Source organism: Stegastes partitus, unplaced genomic scaffold (genome assembly GCF_000690725.1).
Source record: "Stegastes partitus isolate 25-593 unplaced genomic scaffold, Stegastes_partitus-1.0.2 Scaffold785, whole genome shotgun sequence".
Classification (NCBI taxonomy): domain Eukaryota; kingdom Metazoa; phylum Chordata; class Actinopteri; family Pomacentridae; genus Stegastes; species Stegastes partitus.
The window spans coordinates 139,075-158,954 of record NW_007578516.1 but is presented as its reverse complement, the minus strand read 5'-3'; the positions used below and the strand labels follow the sequence as shown (position 1 = coordinate 158,954).

The 19,880-nt window shown below is 41.7% G+C and overlaps 1 protein-coding gene across 9 annotated transcripts in view; it reads right to left on the bottom strand.

Annotated features, from left to right (window-relative positions):
• Positions 1-19,880, bottom strand: part of ppip5k1a (diphosphoinositol pentakisphosphate kinase 1a) — a 40,935-nt gene that overhangs the window by 6,063 nt on the left and 14,992 nt on the right. Inside the window, exons 15-28 of one of the 9 annotated variants that reach the window (XM_008292094.1) lie at positions 19,689-19,814; positions 17,982-18,103; positions 17,147-17,329; positions 15,418-15,559; positions 15,010-15,233; positions 14,237-14,364; positions 14,012-14,126; positions 13,801-13,908; positions 12,582-12,710; positions 12,357-12,497; positions 11,908-12,001; positions 10,249-10,374; positions 7,866-7,928; positions 491-670 (exon numbers count right to left, since the gene is read on the bottom strand). In XM_008292094.1, the coding sequence (XP_008290316.1) occupies positions 491-670; positions 7,866-7,928; positions 10,249-10,374; positions 11,908-12,001; positions 12,357-12,497; positions 12,582-12,710; positions 13,801-13,908; positions 14,012-14,126; positions 14,237-14,364; positions 15,010-15,233; positions 15,418-15,559; positions 17,147-17,329; positions 17,982-18,103; positions 19,689-19,814 (1,881 nt within the window). Of the gene's footprint in view, positions 1-490; positions 671-2,447; positions 2,508-7,357; positions 7,433-7,865; positions 7,929-10,248; positions 10,375-11,907; positions 12,002-12,356; positions 12,498-12,581; positions 12,711-13,800; positions 13,909-14,011; positions 14,127-14,236; positions 14,365-15,009; positions 15,234-15,417; positions 15,560-17,146; positions 17,330-17,981; positions 18,104-19,688; positions 19,815-19,880 lie in introns of those variants that run through there. The other 8 variants (XM_008292095.1, XM_008292103.1, XM_008292097.1 and 5 more) reach the window with 8 other exon arrangements.

Here is a 19,880-nt window from a genome sequence, read left to right as displayed (position 1 = left end):
AGGAAAAGGTTTCAAACGTATGGGTTCAAGTGGGATTTTCAGAGGCGTCTGTTATAGTAAATTCCGTATCGGTGGGCTTTGGATTGCTAAATTGAAGAAACAAGACGTTTGAAGACACCGGGTTGCGATTTGGGAAATTGTGTTGTGTATTTTCTGTAATTTTCTAGACCATATTCCTATTAGAGCTAAATTGTAAGCAAGACGACACCAGACTCCAGGGTGTTTATGAACTGGAAGAAAAGAGGGAAAAACTGCCGACACCACTGCAGAAGGGAAGGATAGTCGCAAAAAAATGGCCCAAAAATCCCAAACAGCTCACACCACTCCAGCTTGCAATCTGCATAACCACAGAAACAGGCAAACATGCAGCAACATCAAGAGGCCAAGCATGAGAGTCAACCACAGAACAGGCACAGTCCCAACGAAACCGTGAGCAGTGGGGTGGACAGAGCGTGAGGCTGGGGGATGGAGGGCGGGGCCAGGGGCTGACCGTAGAGGTACTCTAGGGGATCCTGGCCGGAGATGAGCCAGTTTCGGAAGAGGCGGAGGTGGTAGGAGCACTGGTGGAGGTGGTGGGCCAGCGCCCGGTCCAGAGACAGGTGGCGGCCCAGGCTGAGGTCAGTGGAGAAACGCCTCAACAACTGGGCCACATGGTGCTCCTCCAAGGGCTCTGAGGAAGAAGAGGGACAGCGAGGAAGGACAGAGCAGTGGACGAGGAAGAGGAGGAGGAGGGGGAGCAGTACAAAAGACATGAAACGAAAGGTTTTAAGCCAGGAAGGAGGGACAGAGGAGGACTGAAACAGCGGAGAAGGGAAATAAGTCGGGCGGCAGTCAAAGGAAGTCCTGGTCGACTGGTTGAAGGGTCGGTGGGCTTCTACCATGGCGAAGAAATGAATCTGCATTTAACTTAAGATGAACTAAACGAGCCACAGTGCAGAGTTACTGCTCACCTTATTATATGAATTCTATATCATCATAAAAAGCTGAGATGTGGCGCATATTTAATCATTTTAACCAGGTTAATTTATGCTGACATCATCACAACAGACTCGGATCATGATGGGATTTATGAAAATAGAACTTTATCAGCTGCTGATCCCAACTGAGCAAACGGAGGACTGTGATGCAGAGAAGAGATTTATTTATTTGTATTAAATCATATGCCAGTTTCGTTGTTGTGTGCAAAGTTTACCTTCGACTGTTTTTGGTCCTCTGCTTGAACAAAATACAATAGCTGTGTTTCCAAATGACAGTAACTGAATTTGAAGCAAACTTTTGCGATGTCACAATAATAAACAAATAAACAAACAAACTAATTGTATATTAGGCTTATTTCTATCTAACGATTTTGAAGCCAATAAGCTAGACTGCATCAGAAAGTGGTGGTGTAGGCTATGACGCACAGGGTCGTAATAAATAAACAAAACCAGCTGTCTGAGTAAAGTTTTAAATATTCTTTCAAGTCTGTTAATATCGGCCATGTTTCACGCTGTCTGGAGCTGAAGACAAACGGAATTAACCGATCAGTCGTGAACTTATGTGTCCAGTGAAGCACATTGACTCTTTTGAAACAGTTGCCAAATTGTGACCATTTTGTGAAATTTTGCCGCTTTCATCACCCGTTTCTGATGCGATAATTCAAAATGAGTATTAAGAATATATTGTAAAAGCTAGCTTGGTGCCGACGCAGAGTAAATGTTCAGTTAAATAAGTTAGACCTGGTACTCTCCGTTAGGTTGGGTGACTTCAATGTATTGAAACTGCTGGTGTGTTCACAGACAGTCATCCTCCCACCACCAAAAATAGTGGATTAATCCTGGGAGGCTGTTGTTGTAGAGCAAATATCCGATTAATGAGAATTCGGTTGGATGAGATCATATCAACCAGTCGACCTGAACTCTACAGCCCTAGAAATAAGAGCTTGGATAGACAGGGAGGGTTTCAGGCAGAAGAGGAGGAGGAAGGAGGAGAAGGAGTGTGCTGTTTGTGTGTATGAAGGTGGAGCTCTGGACAAAAGCAGCAGCCAGCAGCTTATCCTGGCTGCCAAACAGCCAACCATCAGGAAAAAAACAAAAGCAGCAAATCATCAAGCAGAGAGAAAATCATCCAGCACTTCAGGAAAGTTCAGAGCAAGACAATGAAAATAAAAACAACAAAACACCACATTGCTCCTCTGCAGTATCTCGACATCAGTTTAACACAAGCGGTATCCAATTCACAACGAGACCTCACCAAGGAGCAAGTGTGACACAGGACATTTACAGGAAGCCCAAAAAAAGATTAGCACCACCTCTCCAAAATAATAAAAAATGCGCTGCAGAAGCCACTTAATGTGCAGATAAATCTACTGTCCACATGAACAAACGACTTGGACGCCATCCTATTCGTACAACGCTGCAGCCGGACACGTGGAACCAACACAAAACGGCAACGCTGGGTCGTCGTACCTGTCGCAGTGCACCAGAGAGATGGAGCCACTGCTACGGCGGAGGTGTCATCTTGTGTTCCTGTGGTGGATGATATACGTAAATAACAGCAAAACAATATAGTGTGTGGGGGGGAAGGTGTGGAATGTATTTTCTACGATGTACCGTCATGTTCACCATTCACGGCCTGAAACTTATCCCCAAACCATCAACATTCTCAGCAGCCACACTAGTCGCACGGCAACAGAGGCAGAAAACTCTCCAGACACATCCATAGCAATCCAACTCAGCCCTAAAATCCATACCCAGAGAGACGAGAAGACTCGCACAATCCACAACGACCTGCCCATTTAAACCAGTCTTTTTCTGCAGATCGAGCTGGAAAATTGCTGATCGTTCAGATAAGTGGTCCACAGCACCATAAAGCCTGCAGTTACTGTAACATCTTATTATCCATCTCATCATCCATTACCAAGAAGTGAAAAAACAAATCAATGAAAGTTGCAAAGCAGCGACATTCAGTTGTAGCCACAACCCCTGTTGTTATCCATTAATAATTGAATACTTGCTGTTTTTTTCAACGTCTGCACAACCACACCTGTGCACCGAAAACACTGGAAACACGTGTGCACTTATGAGTAAAAACAAAACTGACCAATGACTCTTTGAGGACAGACACAGGAGATGGGATGATGGCAATGCTTTAACCCTTCCCCAGTTTGCCGATAAGAGCTGCTCCTGGGTCGATCGGCTGTGTGATGCGTTAATCCACACGACACACACGGCCTTGATAACCAAACACAGGTTTTAAACAGCAGAGGGAGTGAAGCTGAGGTCGGAGGAAAACGGGAGAAGGGTTAAAAACATTGATTTGCTGTCGGTGGCGTTTTTAACAATGAGCTGAGTTCACATCCTCTACAATGATGACAACAGGTGTGTACTTCATGTAATGTACTGAGCACACATGCACGCAAGCACGCACACACACAACTACCCACTGGAAATTAAAAAAAATAAAAAAGAAACAACACTGAATTACTGGGTAATGGTGACCAATTCACAAACTGTATGCAGGATGTTAAACAGGGTTCCCACCCTTGCTGACGAGGCTCGATACGCTGTTCTGTGAGGGAGGGATGAAGCTCTGAGAATCTAAAAAATGGATTATGAAGCTGCTACGATGGGCTCAAAAAGGGATCACCTGTCATTCACGAGCTTCTCTGATAAAATGAAACTACTCTGCCTCATATGTTTGGGGATTCCCAGCGACACAGAGTCCTACTCGGCTGTATCCTGTGGCTCTGGAGGACCAGTCATCTCTGCTCCAAGGCTCATTTTTGACAGAAAGGCTGTAATACAAGCTGAGGACATTAGGTTAGACAGATGTTTGCCAGTCGGACAGGCACTGAGAAACTAAACTTTGTGATATCTCAGTATCTGCTTCTTCGCTCCCTTCTTTGTCTCTTGCAAGTCCCCAAACTTTATAAATCAAGAGGCCCTTTCATAAGTCAGGGCTGATATTTTAAAAATCATTGACCTTCAGAAGTATTTTTTTTTTAACTGGCCCTGTAATAAACCCAGTAAAGCTCCTGATCCTGGCTAACTTGATTACACGTCTGTGCTATGTGGGCTTTAATATAAAACGAATACTGCATTGCTGAGTTTTTGATGTCTCAACACTATTTCTCTTCTCCGTTCACCTTGTGGCAGAAATTCCTGCTCTGATTGTGTTTCTTTGTCATGTTGACACAAACGATCAAAGGCCGACTCTCCTTCAGGAAGACCAGAATACAGATTTATTCAGTGTTTGGTCAGACATAAGCAGGGTGAGGGATTAGTAACCATCACAGCCACTGTGCACCACATTAATTCCTCTGTAAAGGCCAATTCATGGTTTCCGTGTCCATGTGCTCATATCACGTGCACTCAGTTCTGGTCATACAAGTGGAACATAACGCCCTCCTGCAGACGGTCACATCGCCCCTAATGTTGAACACTAAAAAACCACACAGGGCTTCTGTGACTTTGCACTTCTTCCAGGAAACAGCAGCTGGTTACAGATCGAACTGTAGCAACGTGTCAGTGATTATTCTTGAGGTGTGCCGACACAGCACAGGATTTCTGGAGAGTTTACAACGTCCTACTGTGTTTGATAGAAAGCGGTGACAACTTCTACAACAGCTCTTATTATAATGAGTTTAAAAGATGTAGATGACAGCGAATCTCCTCACAAAGCCGCTCCTCAAAACAAGCATTTACTTTAAGCTCCATTTATTTTCTTGGCACATTCCTGTCGGTGCACTTGCAGTGTGTACAGTCTGCCCGGTCACAAATTTAGATCTGCAGACGGGTCCATACAGACCCTCAGGGACTTGATGACGAAACGTACATTTACAGTGAAAGCATGAATTGGCCTGAATTGATGCCTTTTGATGTGGAAGAAGGTCACAGCACTCAACTACACTAAAGTGAGGTTTTTAAAGTCAGTTTTACACCAGATATAGAGAAGCACAATATCAGCTAAAGCCACAACTACTGAATGAATCGCCAGTTTTTTGCTAATCGATTAAACTGTTTTTTGTTTTTTTTTAAGAGAAAAAGTCTAAATTCTAAAAGTCTAAATCATCAAGCTCTGCAGAAGCCTGATAACGATCCTGATCATTTGAATCAGGTGTGTTGGAAGAGGGAAACATCTAAAACAGGGGTGCCCAATCCTGGTCCTCGAGAGTCCCTATCCAGCATGTTTTAGATGTTTCCCTCTTCCAACACACCTGATTCAAATGATCAGGATCGTTATCAGGCTTCTGCAGAGCTTGATGATTAGCTGATCATATGAATCAGGTGTGTTGGAAGAGGGAAACATCTAAAACATGCTGGATTGTGGCCCTCAACGACCAGGATTGGACACCCCTGGTCTAGACTATCTCTGAGAGAACATCATCTGAGACGGTTAAAGTAGAATGAAGTCTACAGCTCTGTATGAAAATATTACATAGAAATACATTTTGACTGTCTAAGTTAATAAAGTAATGAGTTTAAATATACTGGCAAACATTTAATATCTGCCATCCCTAAAAAGATCTGTTTTTTCCCCCTCACCATATGTGAACCAGTCTCGCGTTGGAAGCATCATCGGTAAATGTCTGCTGTTGTGGTTAATTCTCCATTTTATATGCAAACCTTTAAACACTTGTGTGGCAGCAGTACACAAATATGTGTCGATGAATTTACTTTCCCAAGGAGAAGTTCTTTTTTTTAAAATTTCATCTGAGTATGACGTCTATTTTGCGTCTGCAACTGGTCCAAGGCCACAGTACTCCGATTTTAGCTTCACTTCACTGGTTGTGCGGAATTGATTCAATAAGTTTTCCTACTTGTATGTAAAACTTTAAAAGGTATATGTCAAACATGTCTTACTGAACTTTTGCAATTCCATGTGGTGGCTTAGGATTTAGGTCAGCTGACCAAAATCCAGGCTACAAACAAAGGGATCACACATATTCTGTCGCTGCCCCAAAGCTTTTGGAACGCTTCATGTCAGATCTTCCCCAACGGCTGTTGCTTTTAAATCTATGCTGAAGTCCAACTCGAAACTTATTTACTATTTTCTGTCTTTTTATTTTATTTGATAATCTTGTTGTCTAATTTTCTGTTTCCGTCCTGGTTGTGTCCCGTTTCTGTCTATTACTGCGTTGATATCGACCTTTTTTAATTACTCGTTCGCACACGTAAACATCATATCCTGATTTCAGAAGCCTGGGTAGACCCTTAAACTGGTTTTCAGAAGCCATATTATTCGAACTACAGAAAGAATCTGGGATACTGTTGCAAGCACACATCTTATCCCAGTTTCTGATAGCTGCTAACCACCTTTGTAGGTCCGACTTCAGCTGTGTGATGTAACACAAACCAAGCAACATTCTCCACAACTTCCCAGTCATTACAACACTATGACTGGTAGAACTCATACTGTTGTTTACTAGATGGATGAACCGTTCAACACAGTTGGTAAAAAGAAGCTCTACATTTTCTTTGCACTCGAGGTCACTGAACTCCATCATGAAGTTCCTATCCCATCTGTTACACCTGTACGTGTTCATTCACCGCTCTGTTATCCTAACTCATCCTATTTTGCAGCAGTGACATCCTGACTTGGCTCTAATTGGAGGACATGTACAATATTCCCGTCGCTTTCATCTCCATGCTGGCAATAATGTGGATTGGGAAAATCTGCAATGTGATGTTGGCATTTAATAAAAGCCCACAATGAGCCAAACTGGCCTCGTTTTTAACAGCCACAGTCAAGTGAATGTAAGGTTAGGCTAATAGACACAGGAATGTCTGATTAAATTGCTGGTTTGTGTTGGAAACATCACAGGAACCTGCACAAACAGCAGGCAGTCCTCACTAACCAAAATACTGGATTTTATCATGCATATGGGGATATGAATGAGCACATTTCTTGGCGCTCAGTGTAAAAGGCATGTTGAAAATATGAGCAAAACCAGGATAAAGCTCATTAACTGCTAGATTAGTGTGCTTGTTACCACGATTCATGGTTCTGTTCTTAAAATATTGTGCAGCATTTTGGTCAACACAAGCTCAACTTGACTTTGCTACCCTGACCAGAGAAACGAAGGCTGATCTTTACATGATGTTCCAGAAAATTTCTGACTGTAACCTGGATGCTAAAAGAAGAATTCCCGTATATTTCAACCTACTCCATTCCCATTAATGTGGCGAAATGTGGTAATTAGTGTGGTTAATCAGCTTTCTTCAGAAAGCTGCAGGAAGCTCATTCTAAGTGCCTTGCTAAACTGCTTCCCCAGATCTCTCAGAGCCACAATAGTCACATTAATTGGAGATACAGAAGGTTGAAATATGCCAGAATTATCCTTTAAGTGCAAGTAAACATACCAGCTGAGCCAGGTGTCATCGCTCTCAGACTCACAGGAAATCCAAAGAGAAGTAGAGCAGTGCTGAGAGAAAACTGTACCTATCGCTTACTGTAAAAGAGAGAGGGGTGATTTCAGTTTAGCACAACTTTTTTTTCTTGTTAATCGTGCATCACTTCTTCTGCACAGACTCCTATAAAAGGACATGATTCCCATTCATCTCTGCTGATATCTGGTGGATTTTTGTGCTACGCAAACTTTGCTGTCATTCCCTGTCTCAACATCTGATAGTTCACAAATTCAAGGACCAGTGGGAACCCTGGTTAGAAAGAGAATTTCAGGTAGTGTTAGAAAAGTAAGAGTCCAAAGCGTATGGTTAAACAAAAAAACGGAAACAATTAGGAAAAATATAACGGAAACCTGGAATGCTGGAGGGCCATGTGGAAAAAAAAACAAAAAAAAAACCCAAGGTCAAAAAAAAGTTTGAAGACATGCAAGACAAAGGGAGGTGAAGTGGAAAAATACTTGAAAGAAGCAGACGTACCATTAGTCGGATGCTTTGCAAACGACACAGAAAATCGTTTTACTGCCGGCATAGACAACAACTCTGAGGAAATAAAAAAAAAAAATTCACTAGTGTTACTATGAGCCACAGTAACTTAGATATCATGTTTTATTATCCCCTGTTCTTTCCTAATGTGGACGCAACAAAGAAAAGATCAACCTATACAAATGAGTGCTTTAAGAATCAGAGCTATTGTCCCAGTTTATGAGCTAAAGCTGCTTTTAAAACAGAGATATTTGATGTTTGAAGATGTTAGAAGATGGCTGTGGGCCAACAAGTCGATGGAACATCTTCTGATAAAGTGGGATGAGATGATTTTAACTCAGGAGGTGACGAGTACACAGCAAAAGAAAAAAAATAAAAAATAAAACTCCAAAAAAAACAAGCCCAAAATTCAGGTCCAATTTCTGCTTTTCCTTCTAACCGTGACGAGCTAAACAACAACCCCAGTGACTCTGTCGTGTGCAGAGACAACAATGAAGAATATCAACTGGTGAACCCGAGCAGGATTAAGATGCTTCAGCATGGGGAGGGGGGGAAAAATAAAAATATGAAACCGACACTACACTCACGGAGGAGCATGCAATGGTACATCACAATTTGGGTGCATCGAAACTACAATGGTTCCTTTGATTCTGGAAAATGAGGTGTAACAAGATGGATGACAAAGATCAACAGCGAGCCTACATGTGAGACAACCAGGAGGATGGAGGCTGAGAGGAGACGAGCGTCTGTATGAAACCACACTGACACCTACTGGACGACATGACAACAGACATCAATGTCAGCTACACAATCATGACCGAGCAGGGTGGCCATGTTTTGATGCATCGCTGAGGCCTGGATTGAATCTGGAGCGTCTGCAATTTACCTTCACAAACAATATTATTCAAAAACAGGGTTTGAATAATATGTGCACACAGGTGCAGCCCTGGCTTCTATTTTCAATCAGCAGAGGGCTGAAATCCACGTGCAAGAAAACTTGGATGATGTGGAGGTAAAATGGCTGTATGACTAAGACACCACATTATCACAGTTCTCAAATTACCTATAATTTGAATATATATATATATCCAAGCTAACCTTTAGTGTACAGGTTGAATGTTCATTTGGACACTTAACAGACTGCAATAGGAAGTTGGTGCATGGATCATGCAAAGAAAACATGGGAAGGTCATGATTTTTTGAACGAGGGGAAGTTAATGGATGCTTACTGATGAACTGTTTTATGTTGCTTCAAACATGCAGTAGCTCTAAAATAAAATAAAGAAAAATACACTGTATGCGTTTTAGAATGAAAAATAAGCTTGTCCTACTATCTCAGACTAACGAACTCTTAAAGGAGCTTTAATGATGAGTGGTTTAAAAATGAAAGGTGTGATCAAGGTCATGGTTATCCTAAATGCTTCACTAGAAGGTAACTCAGCTTCTTCTTTGGTTCTTGAAGATGTTTCACCGCTCATCCAGGAGGCTTTCCAAGTTTTAACTAACTGGTGGGAAGTTTCAGGTATTTATTTTCACCTCAAACTCACACGATTGAAGGCTCACAGATGACCCCAAACTCACACCACTGAAGGCCTGTTAACAATCGAAGACTCATGACTTGAAGTGGTTCATAGCAAGAGTCGTGTGAGCTGTACATACACTGAATAGTTTTTGTTTGGTGTCAACTCGAGTCACGTGAGTTCAGGGTGAAGACAAATACCTCGGACTCCACACCATTCTGTTAGAAGCCTGTTGAATGAGAGGTGAAACATCTTCAAGAACTGAACAAAAGGTGCCGCTGCCTTTAAACTCGGCACTCAGGATCTCTAATCAAGTCCAAATGTTTATGTAATTCAGCTAGAAATATATCTGGAGGCAGAATTTGATGTAGCCGTGGTTACACACACACTGTTCTTGGTAAAATCTTTTGCCCCGTTTCTTGTCGAGGGCTTCACACACATTAGTGTTACAGTCTATATTCTGTTTGGTAGTTTAAAATTGGGCCTGCATGTGCAAAATCTACTAAAAAGAAACACACCAATTCTGCTCAAAGTGGTGTGGAGAAAAAAAGTATGGAGAAATTCAGTGGATGAATATGGAGTCAAAAAATAGAAAACTTTAAAAACTAATATGCATGTATGGGCATACATGATATTTGTGTTAATAAGTTCTACTGGTTATTTTGCCTAACGACTGTATCTTTCTCATGCTAAACCTATCTTTACTTCATATGTTTAAGTGCCCAGTTTTCCATCAGGGCATCGTTCAGGATGTCAACATACATAATTTACAGATTAGGACTATGGGAGATGTGTAAGACACTGATCTGCTGTTGTCCTGTGCAGGTTTGTGAAGGAGCGCGGTCTCAAACACGTACCGTCTTTGTAGGACAGACTGCCGGTGGAGAATTTTTTGCGGTGCGCGCGTGCGTAGTCCTGCAGGTTAGGGGCGCTAGAGGACCCACCTAGGACGGTGGTGCTGAAGAGGCCGGCGCACTGAGAGCCTGCGAGGGGGGCGGGGTGGGTTAGTCACCACTACATTACATGCTGTTACTCAAACAACTGATCAGAAAAGAAGACAGAGAAAGAGAGAAGAAAGAGACAGGAAAAAAAGAGAAGCAGACACAAGGACCCAGGAAGACCATGCAACTGGTACCAAGATTTAACTTCACTGCTACGTTCCTCATCGGAGGCACAAGATCATTGTTCTCAACAGTTGCTGAGTTTAAATAAAAAATCCACCATGACATCCAATCACAGTGTTCCATATGAATTTGCACTTAATTCAAATTAATTAATCCTCTGAACGTAAAGCGGTATGCTGCATTTATTTTACCGATCAATCATGTCCTATTTTCCTCAGTGTCTCTTGTCGCCTCCTCTCTCCTTTGTATAAAACAAACAGCAATTTTTTGAATGACATAAAATAAAAACGATGTGATTAAATGTCATAATTTAAAGTTTAGATGTGGTTATTGTATTACACGTGATGGAACCACTAATCACAGATGATACGTTCACCATCATGGTACCATCAGAAAGTTAAAATCTGACAGAAAACATGCCTGTCCAGCCGACAGGTTTTGGGGTATCAGAGGGTTTGGCACACCTTTGTACTCAAGTGCGGTATCCCTTTTCACTCTTCCCCTTTATATTTCAACATTATTATCCAAACAGAGAATACAGAAGCATTGTAGAAGAGAAGAAAAAATCATTTGAGAAAAACTTCTGAGATAATTTTGAGGTACAGACACCAAAAAACGCTATTTATCAATGATGTATTGAATGCTGTATGTGTGCCGCAGGTAATTCAGTGCATAATCAACCCCAAATAAACAGTGACAGAAGTGCAATGTGGGGTGGATTTTTCTTTTAACAGGGCTTAACAGCTACACAGTCAATCATTCTAGTAGGCTTATGTTGAAGGTTGAATGGATCTGAGGCTTACTGTGATGAAAAGAGGAGGCAGAGAAATGTTAATCTCTGTGGCCCTGCATCAAGGTTGACACTTTAATTCTTAGTAGAGTATCTGAAAATACCTCCAGTACAAATTTTACCAATAGTTTTCATCACATTTAGCTCCCTTGAACAGACCAGAAACACGCTCACAATTGCTTCAACGTCCCGATGCAAAACAGCCGTATGTTAAAATCATTTTTAAAAACAACTGCCTCGTCTTCAAAACACATTTTCAATTCTCCATGAAGAATATATTTTTAAACAAAAGGAGAGTAATCAATGATCTTGAAACTGGAGAATTCTGAATTCTGATGAAGCTAAAAAAAACTGGAAAAGTTTTTTGAAAACGAAAGTTTTCTTCAAAAACAAGCAGATGCATTACCAAACAAATTCTTATCTCCATCTGCAGCCCAGCTCCTTGCATGCCCTTTCCAGTACGATGAAACCTGCTCTCAGAGTGTGTCATTTCCATTAATGATCATCTAATGCAACCTGCACCCACCCCTCCCACTCCGAGCCATCTCACACTGGCATCTATACACACGGTTGCCACGGCAACGCAGCATTACGACACCTACCTAATCCACTTTGTTTCATCTCGGGGGATTGACGTGAGCAGAACGAGAAGAGGCGGTAACTGCCGACTTTGGAGGAGGATGTTTCCGACAGCACCTGATGGAAAACACACACAGACACGCGGCTCAGACGGCGCTAACAGGGTAATGTCATATAACCTCTGCTAGTCTGCAGGGGGAAATATAAGCTGGAACGAGAGGAGAGGCCAAAAATAACAGAAGGGAAGCTCTCGGTCTGTAAAACACACTGACAATGAAAGCAACTTCAAAAATACACCTTCTCTGTGGAGGTGAAGAGACAAGTGATATCATGTCTGAGTGTGTTGTGACGGACGATACTGTAACTGTGCAAGTTTTTAGTCAAAAATAAACTGATTTCAGAAGCACAATTCAATGCAGTGCAATGAGTCTACCTCTGTCAATGACTCAGTACATTAACCTGTGAGTCTTACCTCCATGGAGCCAGTCTTATGATTGCGGATGAGCGGGGATCTCCTCTGAATGGTGATTGGCTCGGACAACGGCACAGCACGGTCGGTTTCATCTCGTGACAGGTCCTCCAGGCTGCCGGGGTCCTGCTGCTTTTGCCCATTCTAGATGAGCCGAGAAATAAAGTCAAGTTGCCACCTGCACAACATTTAACAAGGAAGAAAAAAAATGCTCAGATATGACTCTACCTGCCGTGCCACTTCTGCAGAAGCGGGCCTGAAGCCAAAGCCGGTCGGTGCGTTCTCTTCTTCCTCGACGCCTTTGACACCAGGGCTGAAGTGAAGCTCGACGTGGAAGCGTTCCTCGGAGGTGAGGTCCTTTAGGAAGAGAATATTAGAGATGTTTATTTGAACATTTGCAATGCTTATATGATTCCTGAGTCCAATTACATTTACATTTTTAATGGCTTAATTTAAAAGCTATAAAATTTACTGACAAATTAATAAATATTATTTAAACAGAAGCATACATACAAGAATTTCACCTAAAAAATACACTTTAATTTTCAATCAGAAAGTGTCACATCAAAGGGTCAGGTTTGCTACTTGCAATTTTCAATGCAGAGGATTTGTTAAAATGGTCTACATTTGACATAGAAATGTTATTTATAGGAACTGTACAGATCATGTCATAAGGTGAGCTGTACTTTCTTTTGCAGATTCAGTTGCTGCTAACCAGCTAGCCCCCGTCTGTCACATCTTGTGTTTTCCACTTGCAGATTGACCAGGTTGCTGTCTTGTGGTCCTTGATGCCATTCAGCTGCCTCTCCACCAAGTCTCTTGTTACGCAGACAGACTCCAAGTCCATCATCTCGGTCTGCAGCTGGTTAACATAGTCTTTGTTCTGCTGTCTGGGAGATCAGCTGTGCACCTAAGAAACCACCTGCAGCAGAGAGAGAACTGGCTCACAGAGGCTGCAGAACCAGGACGCCATAATTCTGTCCATGATGAGATAGCTGAATACTGTCACCAGCTGCAGTCCAAAGACAGAACTCAACAGAACCAAAGATACACTGGAGAGGCAGCTGAATGATGCCGAGGACCACCGTAGCAGTGACCTGGACAGTCTGCAGGTAGGAAAACATGAGACAGGACAGGTTGTGGGTGTGTGAACTTTAAAAAGACGCATCAAAGCCGTGGAGATTCCAAGTCAGAACTTTCCCAATAAAACTTGCGTTGAAGCGACAAGTGCCCTCAGTTTCCATGAGTTGAAGTTTGAATGATTATACTAAGAAAGCTCCTCATATGATTGGACAGTCCTAATTTAGTCTACCAAGTCCAATAAAACATTTTAACCTTGTGAAACTGATACAAAACAGACAGTTTTATTGCAACCACATGATAAAATGTCATGGAGGACAAGTCTCCAAGCAGCTGCAAGTAACACAATAAATAAAAAAAACACTACCTTATTGTTGTCTTCATAAAGCATGATGACGATCTGAGTCATGTAGTTGAGTTCGGAGACAGCGCTGAGGTAATCCATGGCACGCTTCCACTGCTGGTCCTTCTCCTCCTGTCGCGAACAGATGCACACGCACACAGAAAACACGACTTTCAGCTTTGAGCTCCATTTGGAAAAAACCATTAAAAGCTCTGCAGGACTGATGTTTACTTACGTCGAGCAAGCCCCCATAGCGGAAAATGCTGAGCAGGGAGTGGACGTGACTCTCGCTGGTGAAATATAAACGTGTCCTGACATGCCGCCCAGGAGACATCACTCCTCGAGAGTACCTGCAAACATGGCACCGAGGTCAAAACTAAAATACTCCTCACAGTCAGTCGATACACTATGTGCTCCTGTGTCGTAAACGTATCCATGTAAATTTCAATCGTAGACTCACAGAGGGTGCAGCTTGTTGACAGACTCGTCCTCGTGGGTCCTCTGCAGGTCGAGCTGGATCTTTCTGACCAGTGGGAGGCAGTAGGCATATGCTATGTCCAGTTTCTCCACTTTATTAATGCCATATTCCTGCAAAAACATAAACACATCCGCTAAAAATACCACACAACTGCTGCAGTGGTTAACTACCTTGTTTGCTGTGTATCATTTGATTACATGTGCAATCATTCACTTTCATGTACAACACTGCGTAATGTGCAATATTTAATTTTTCAGGTGTAATATTTGATTTTCATGTGTGATATTACATCAGTATCATTGCCTGCATTAATTTTCACTGTTTTATTCCAGCCTTAAATCAGGTTACCATTATATTTCAGTACTGTATCACACTTGTATCGCATTGCTTTTCTACTTTTTAGGGACTGCATTTCCTCTGTTATGTCATTTTGTTTTTTCTGAGCAATATCTGGTACAAGAATTTCCTTCAGGATTAATAGTTTTCTCTTATCAAAACAGTCATTTGGTGTCATGACAGTCCTCACAAACAGGTGGCAGATGTTCACAAAACAAGTTCAAACAACTGTACTATAATTTACATCACCAAAACTTTAATTTAAAAAAAGTATAGAGATCTGCACCTCAAGTCCATCTAGCTGTGAAGGCTTTCTACTAAACAGAAACTAAATTTCTCAGCAAAACACAAACAAATCCTCAAACACAATATGCCCAGTCATAATGGCATTTTGCAGTGTCCTCTGCCTCCCCTCTCACCTGTGGGATGACGATGTCAGCCAAAGCTCGAGACAGTCTGAACAGCTCCAGCGTGTCCTCCAGGCCCAGAGTGGCATTGTGGATGACATCATACTTGACGCAGTCGTAAATGTCGGGTATTTTACTGATGTCGTAGCGGCCGTTCTTCATGCGGAAGTCTCTCTCTAGTTTGGACCAGCGCTGCAGCATCAGCTCCAGAGTCTCACTGTGGTACAGCTGCAGGTCTGGCAAGAGAGAAAACATTGTTAGAACATTTTTACTGCATGTAAAACTGATGAATAACCTTTAAACTGACTTTGAATAAGACAAATCTGGAAGAAACAGCTACTCAACACTAGGATGCAGATTGTGGAAAGTGTTGTGTTAAAAAAAAATAAAAATAAAAGGCTGACTGAGGATGTTGCTCACCAGCAGATTTGGGGTCTTCCATCCTTTTGCGTATCTGGGAGGTGAGGCTCTGAATGAGGGCGTAGACCTGGTCACATGTGGCCACTGGATTCTCGACTATCTTCATTGAATTCACCAAAGAGGCACTGCAGGTTGGCGCCAGCTGTTGCACACACAAAGCAATAAGCAAAAAAATACCATTTTGTTATAAAGTCAAGAATTGTACCATGAAAGTTGTCAGTATTCAAGGATGTCAAATATCCAGAGTTACTAAACTTTACTATCTGTGAAACTTTGTCATTTAATTAAACAAAGCAAAACAAAGACATCCAATATATCTGCTAAAAGTGAGCTTAAGTAACACAATCCTTTCTGCTTTCATTACGGCAGGTTACTAATCCTCTGAATGATCAAAGGACACCTGGTCACAGACAATTAGGTAAAGTCTGAAAGGTAACCTCGGCCACGACAATCCTCCTCTCACTCCAACAATTACTGTGGGAAATATTTGTCAAGCTGCAATGACTGCCTCAGTTTACATCCACGTCTGTCCAGACTCGTATAAGACATGAAGGGAAGACTTTAAAGTGTGCAGCATCCCCGACAGAAACCAGTGTTCCTATATTTGGCCAATAAATCTGATTCTGATGGATCGCAGAGCTGCAGTTGTAGATGATGCTTTGAATATGGCTGCTGCTGCAAAGTCGCCACAAGTTCTAAAACACTGATGTGTCTCACACACACACACACACACACACACACACACACACACACACACACACACACACGTTCGACCTGGCAGTACAAAAGATCTATACAATCACAACGGTTTCAAAGTTAGCAGTGAGCACTAAAGACTAGTGCCACCAATTCAGTATCTAACCAAACGTGAACCATGTTCCTGAGTTATGGCCTTCAATTAAGTGTTTTTAATACCACGACGATGCCACAATGAAGCTGAAATCTGAACTTTTGGATATAAAATGTCACTTGATCATTTCATCCTATTCGACATTTGTGTTAAAGTTCAACATAATTAGCCGATGAATGGCTGAGTTGTGTCCAAGTGAACAGATGTGCTAAATTTAAAGAAGTTCCCTCCAGGCATTGAGAATGGAACTCACAACCAGGACAAGTAAAGTCTCCAACCACAGCTATCAAATGTGAGGAGTGGTTTGAATAGTTTAGAATAAGAATGTCAAAGTGAGACAATCAGGGGCAGAGTAAGGGTGGTGGTGAGTTCCCCACCCTGCAAAATGATAATTCACTGCCAGTGCCGGGGAAAAATAGTCTGATGAAGTGAAATATTAAGTAGAGAACTAACATCAAATTAATATTCAGAGCTACAGATGCTGTTTAGCAGCTGTGGCGGTTAAACATGTAAAGCACGCATAACATGTATAACCACAAAGCAGCACTTGTTGACTGGGAGCAGCTCCCCTCAAGCAGTTAAGGAATAAGTGACTGAATGGCACATTTCTGTGGGAAGAAATTCTCCAGACAGATGGAGATTATTATTAAATGTTATGAGCTTTCATTCATCCGTCTTATTTGTATGTTCTGCATTTTAAAAACCTGAACTGTTGCTGCAAAACATGCTGATGCAGACCCTCATTGACTCTTGTATCAAAACTACTGGCTGTACAACTGGTCCACAGACATCAGTGCGTCTCAGAGGTGTTTTCCTCCCTCCTCAAAGCGCAGACAGATATTTACCAGAGACTCAGTAGTAAACACAGTTGTTAATCACCCTATCATAGTCCTCGTCTGTGAACTCTCTGTCCTTCTGCAGGATTTCATGGAGTCGTGCTTTGACGCGGTGCTGGCAGCTGCTCAGCGAGTCGCTGTCGTTGTCCAGCAGCCCGTTCATGTTGGCGCTCTTCACCATCTGCACCAGGATGGGTGTCAGCTCGCCCTCCAGCGCCAGCAGCCCCTGCACACACAGACGCACAAAACAACATGAGGCAGTAATCTGTGATCTGTCTCAACAACATCTCTGATGCAAAGCGATAATTAGATAATTTGTTGACAGCGCAGCTGATACTTTGATAGCGCACACATCTCACCAGCAAGAGGAACACAAGTAGTGTGATATTTTGGAACATGAGTGATCTTGTTGACACTGATTGTAATTTTACACACAATATAAACAATATGTATTTAATGCATTTTACTAAATATGTATGGCGACAGTTTCACAGTGATAACAGCGAACATCACTTTCTCATCTGAAGACACTTTCAATCTCCAAAAGTTGAACATTACTAACTCAAAGGCTGCTTTCTTTATTATTACAAGTGTCAGTTCTGTTATTATCATTTCACATTTTGCAGGTGAAGCTTTTCTCTTCATGCTAAGATGATGATTCCAACTTCATCTAACTACAGCTTTTTCTATTAATTCCAAACTCACATAGCTGTTGATATGTCTAAAAACTTAAACATTTATCTCCATCAACTTTCTATGCAACCATTAACTTCTCATTAATGCTTATAAGAAGCAACTGATTCTATTTTGAATCATATTTTGCTTCTAAGAAATTTCTATCCTGTATGAAGTACTTAGAATGGTAGAGTATTTCATACCTTTGCAAAAGCTGCAGCTGTCATCTGCACCCTGCCTTCATCAGAAGCATATATCTTCAGGTCGTGTCTGTAGGTGCTGTGTAACCGCAGTAACCCACAGCCTGGAAATCCAGCATAGTCTCCTACAAAAAGCAAACAAAGTAATTAGTGTACACAAAGACACTGCAGCTTTAAAAATCACTAAACTTCTTGCAGAGAACAAGCTGGGCAGATTTATGCTGACAAAAGGTCATTATAGAGCACAGCAAGGACAGTCGAATAAGATGTCACCACCTCGGTATTAACCAAGTCCACCTGCTGATCTTTTCTTTGGTAAATCGATAGCTTCACCCTTGACCTTGCTGAACTCTCTGCACCTGGTCCGCCACACTGTGATCCATCCTGTGATTGTTTGCTTTGCCGTACTGAAGAGTGTCACTTTCTTTGTGCAGGTTTTCTTTGTTTACATCTCGACCCTATCATCTCATGTTCTCTGGCAAACAGTCCAAACAGCCTTTGTGTGTTAGAAGATAAATGAGCCTATGTAACTTCTAAATCCTCATATTCCCTCAGCTTTGTTCCTCTCGTCTTTGAGCCAGGGTCTCTGCAGTATCTGATTTCTTTTTGTCAGAGTCGTTTCCTTGATCTATAATATGTGCACACCGACTGTCCTGGAACCTCCGCACTGTGTTAAATAAGATTAGCTCGTTTACACACATTAATAGTGCAGGAGGGTTAGCTGAGGTAAGTAAGTAATAAGAACAGCCTCGGGACAAGTGCTGCACAAAGAAACAACCTTTGATTTACACATATGATACGTTAGCCTTTGCAAATATGGATACTGTATGTAACAATAAACCATTTTTATAATACTTATATATAGGCTCTATACGGTGTATTGTAGCTGAAACAAACAAGCATATCTGTATATCTGATCCACTTTTTATTTTCTTCTTTCTACCTCTTATTCTGAGCTTATATGGATCCATGGTTGCTAAGTGTAGGGCTGATGGCAGTAGTTTGTATATGGCAGCTGTTTCTGAAACTCTATCAAATATATTTCTTGCTGGTTTAACTTTCATTACCTCCTTATTTATGGGCATCTTTGATTACAGCAAGTTCATTTAACTATTACCAGCTTATTACTAATTTACTGCATTTGTTCTCAGGCTTTATAATTATGGCTAAAGTGATCATATATCATAATTAATTACTGATCTTAGGGACAAAATATATTTGTTTCACTGTTACTTATGTTACTTATTTACATTGAAATAAACAGAGCACTGATTTCTATGTTAAGCTACATACCTATTAAAGCAAACCATAGATAAAAATGCACCCAAAATAGCTCACTTGTTAAACATCTGATTATTGATAGACATTACAATTAACCCATGTAGACAGGCCTCTATGCACAGTGAAGCCTCTAGTCTCCGCTCAGCACAGCAGCTCAGACAGGCATGTGATCGACTTTGAAATAGTGAAAGCACTCATTCTAATGTCAGATTTTATCTACATGGGTAGTTTTCAATCACTGAAGCATATTAAATGATAATAATATCACAGTCAATTGTGTTCATATATTTGTGGGATTGTAATTATTATTCAATTAATTGTGCACAATTAATACTTTTTTGACATTGGAAGGGTAGGATGCACTAACAGCAAGATAAATAACATACTACATGACATGTCAGTAGGAAAACAGTGCTGTGTGTGTCTCACCTTGTCCTCCGGGGTACATACAGCGGAAGGCTCGTCCCAGTTCTTCAGCCTGCACTCTGCCAGCAGGAGTCAGCTCTCCTCCCCACTTCAGCACCAGCAGCAGAGATGGACCTTCCTTACGCGTGTCTGAAGATGAATCCAGAGCCGGTTAACAGCCAGTCTGAGCTTATACATACACTACTTTATAAAGAA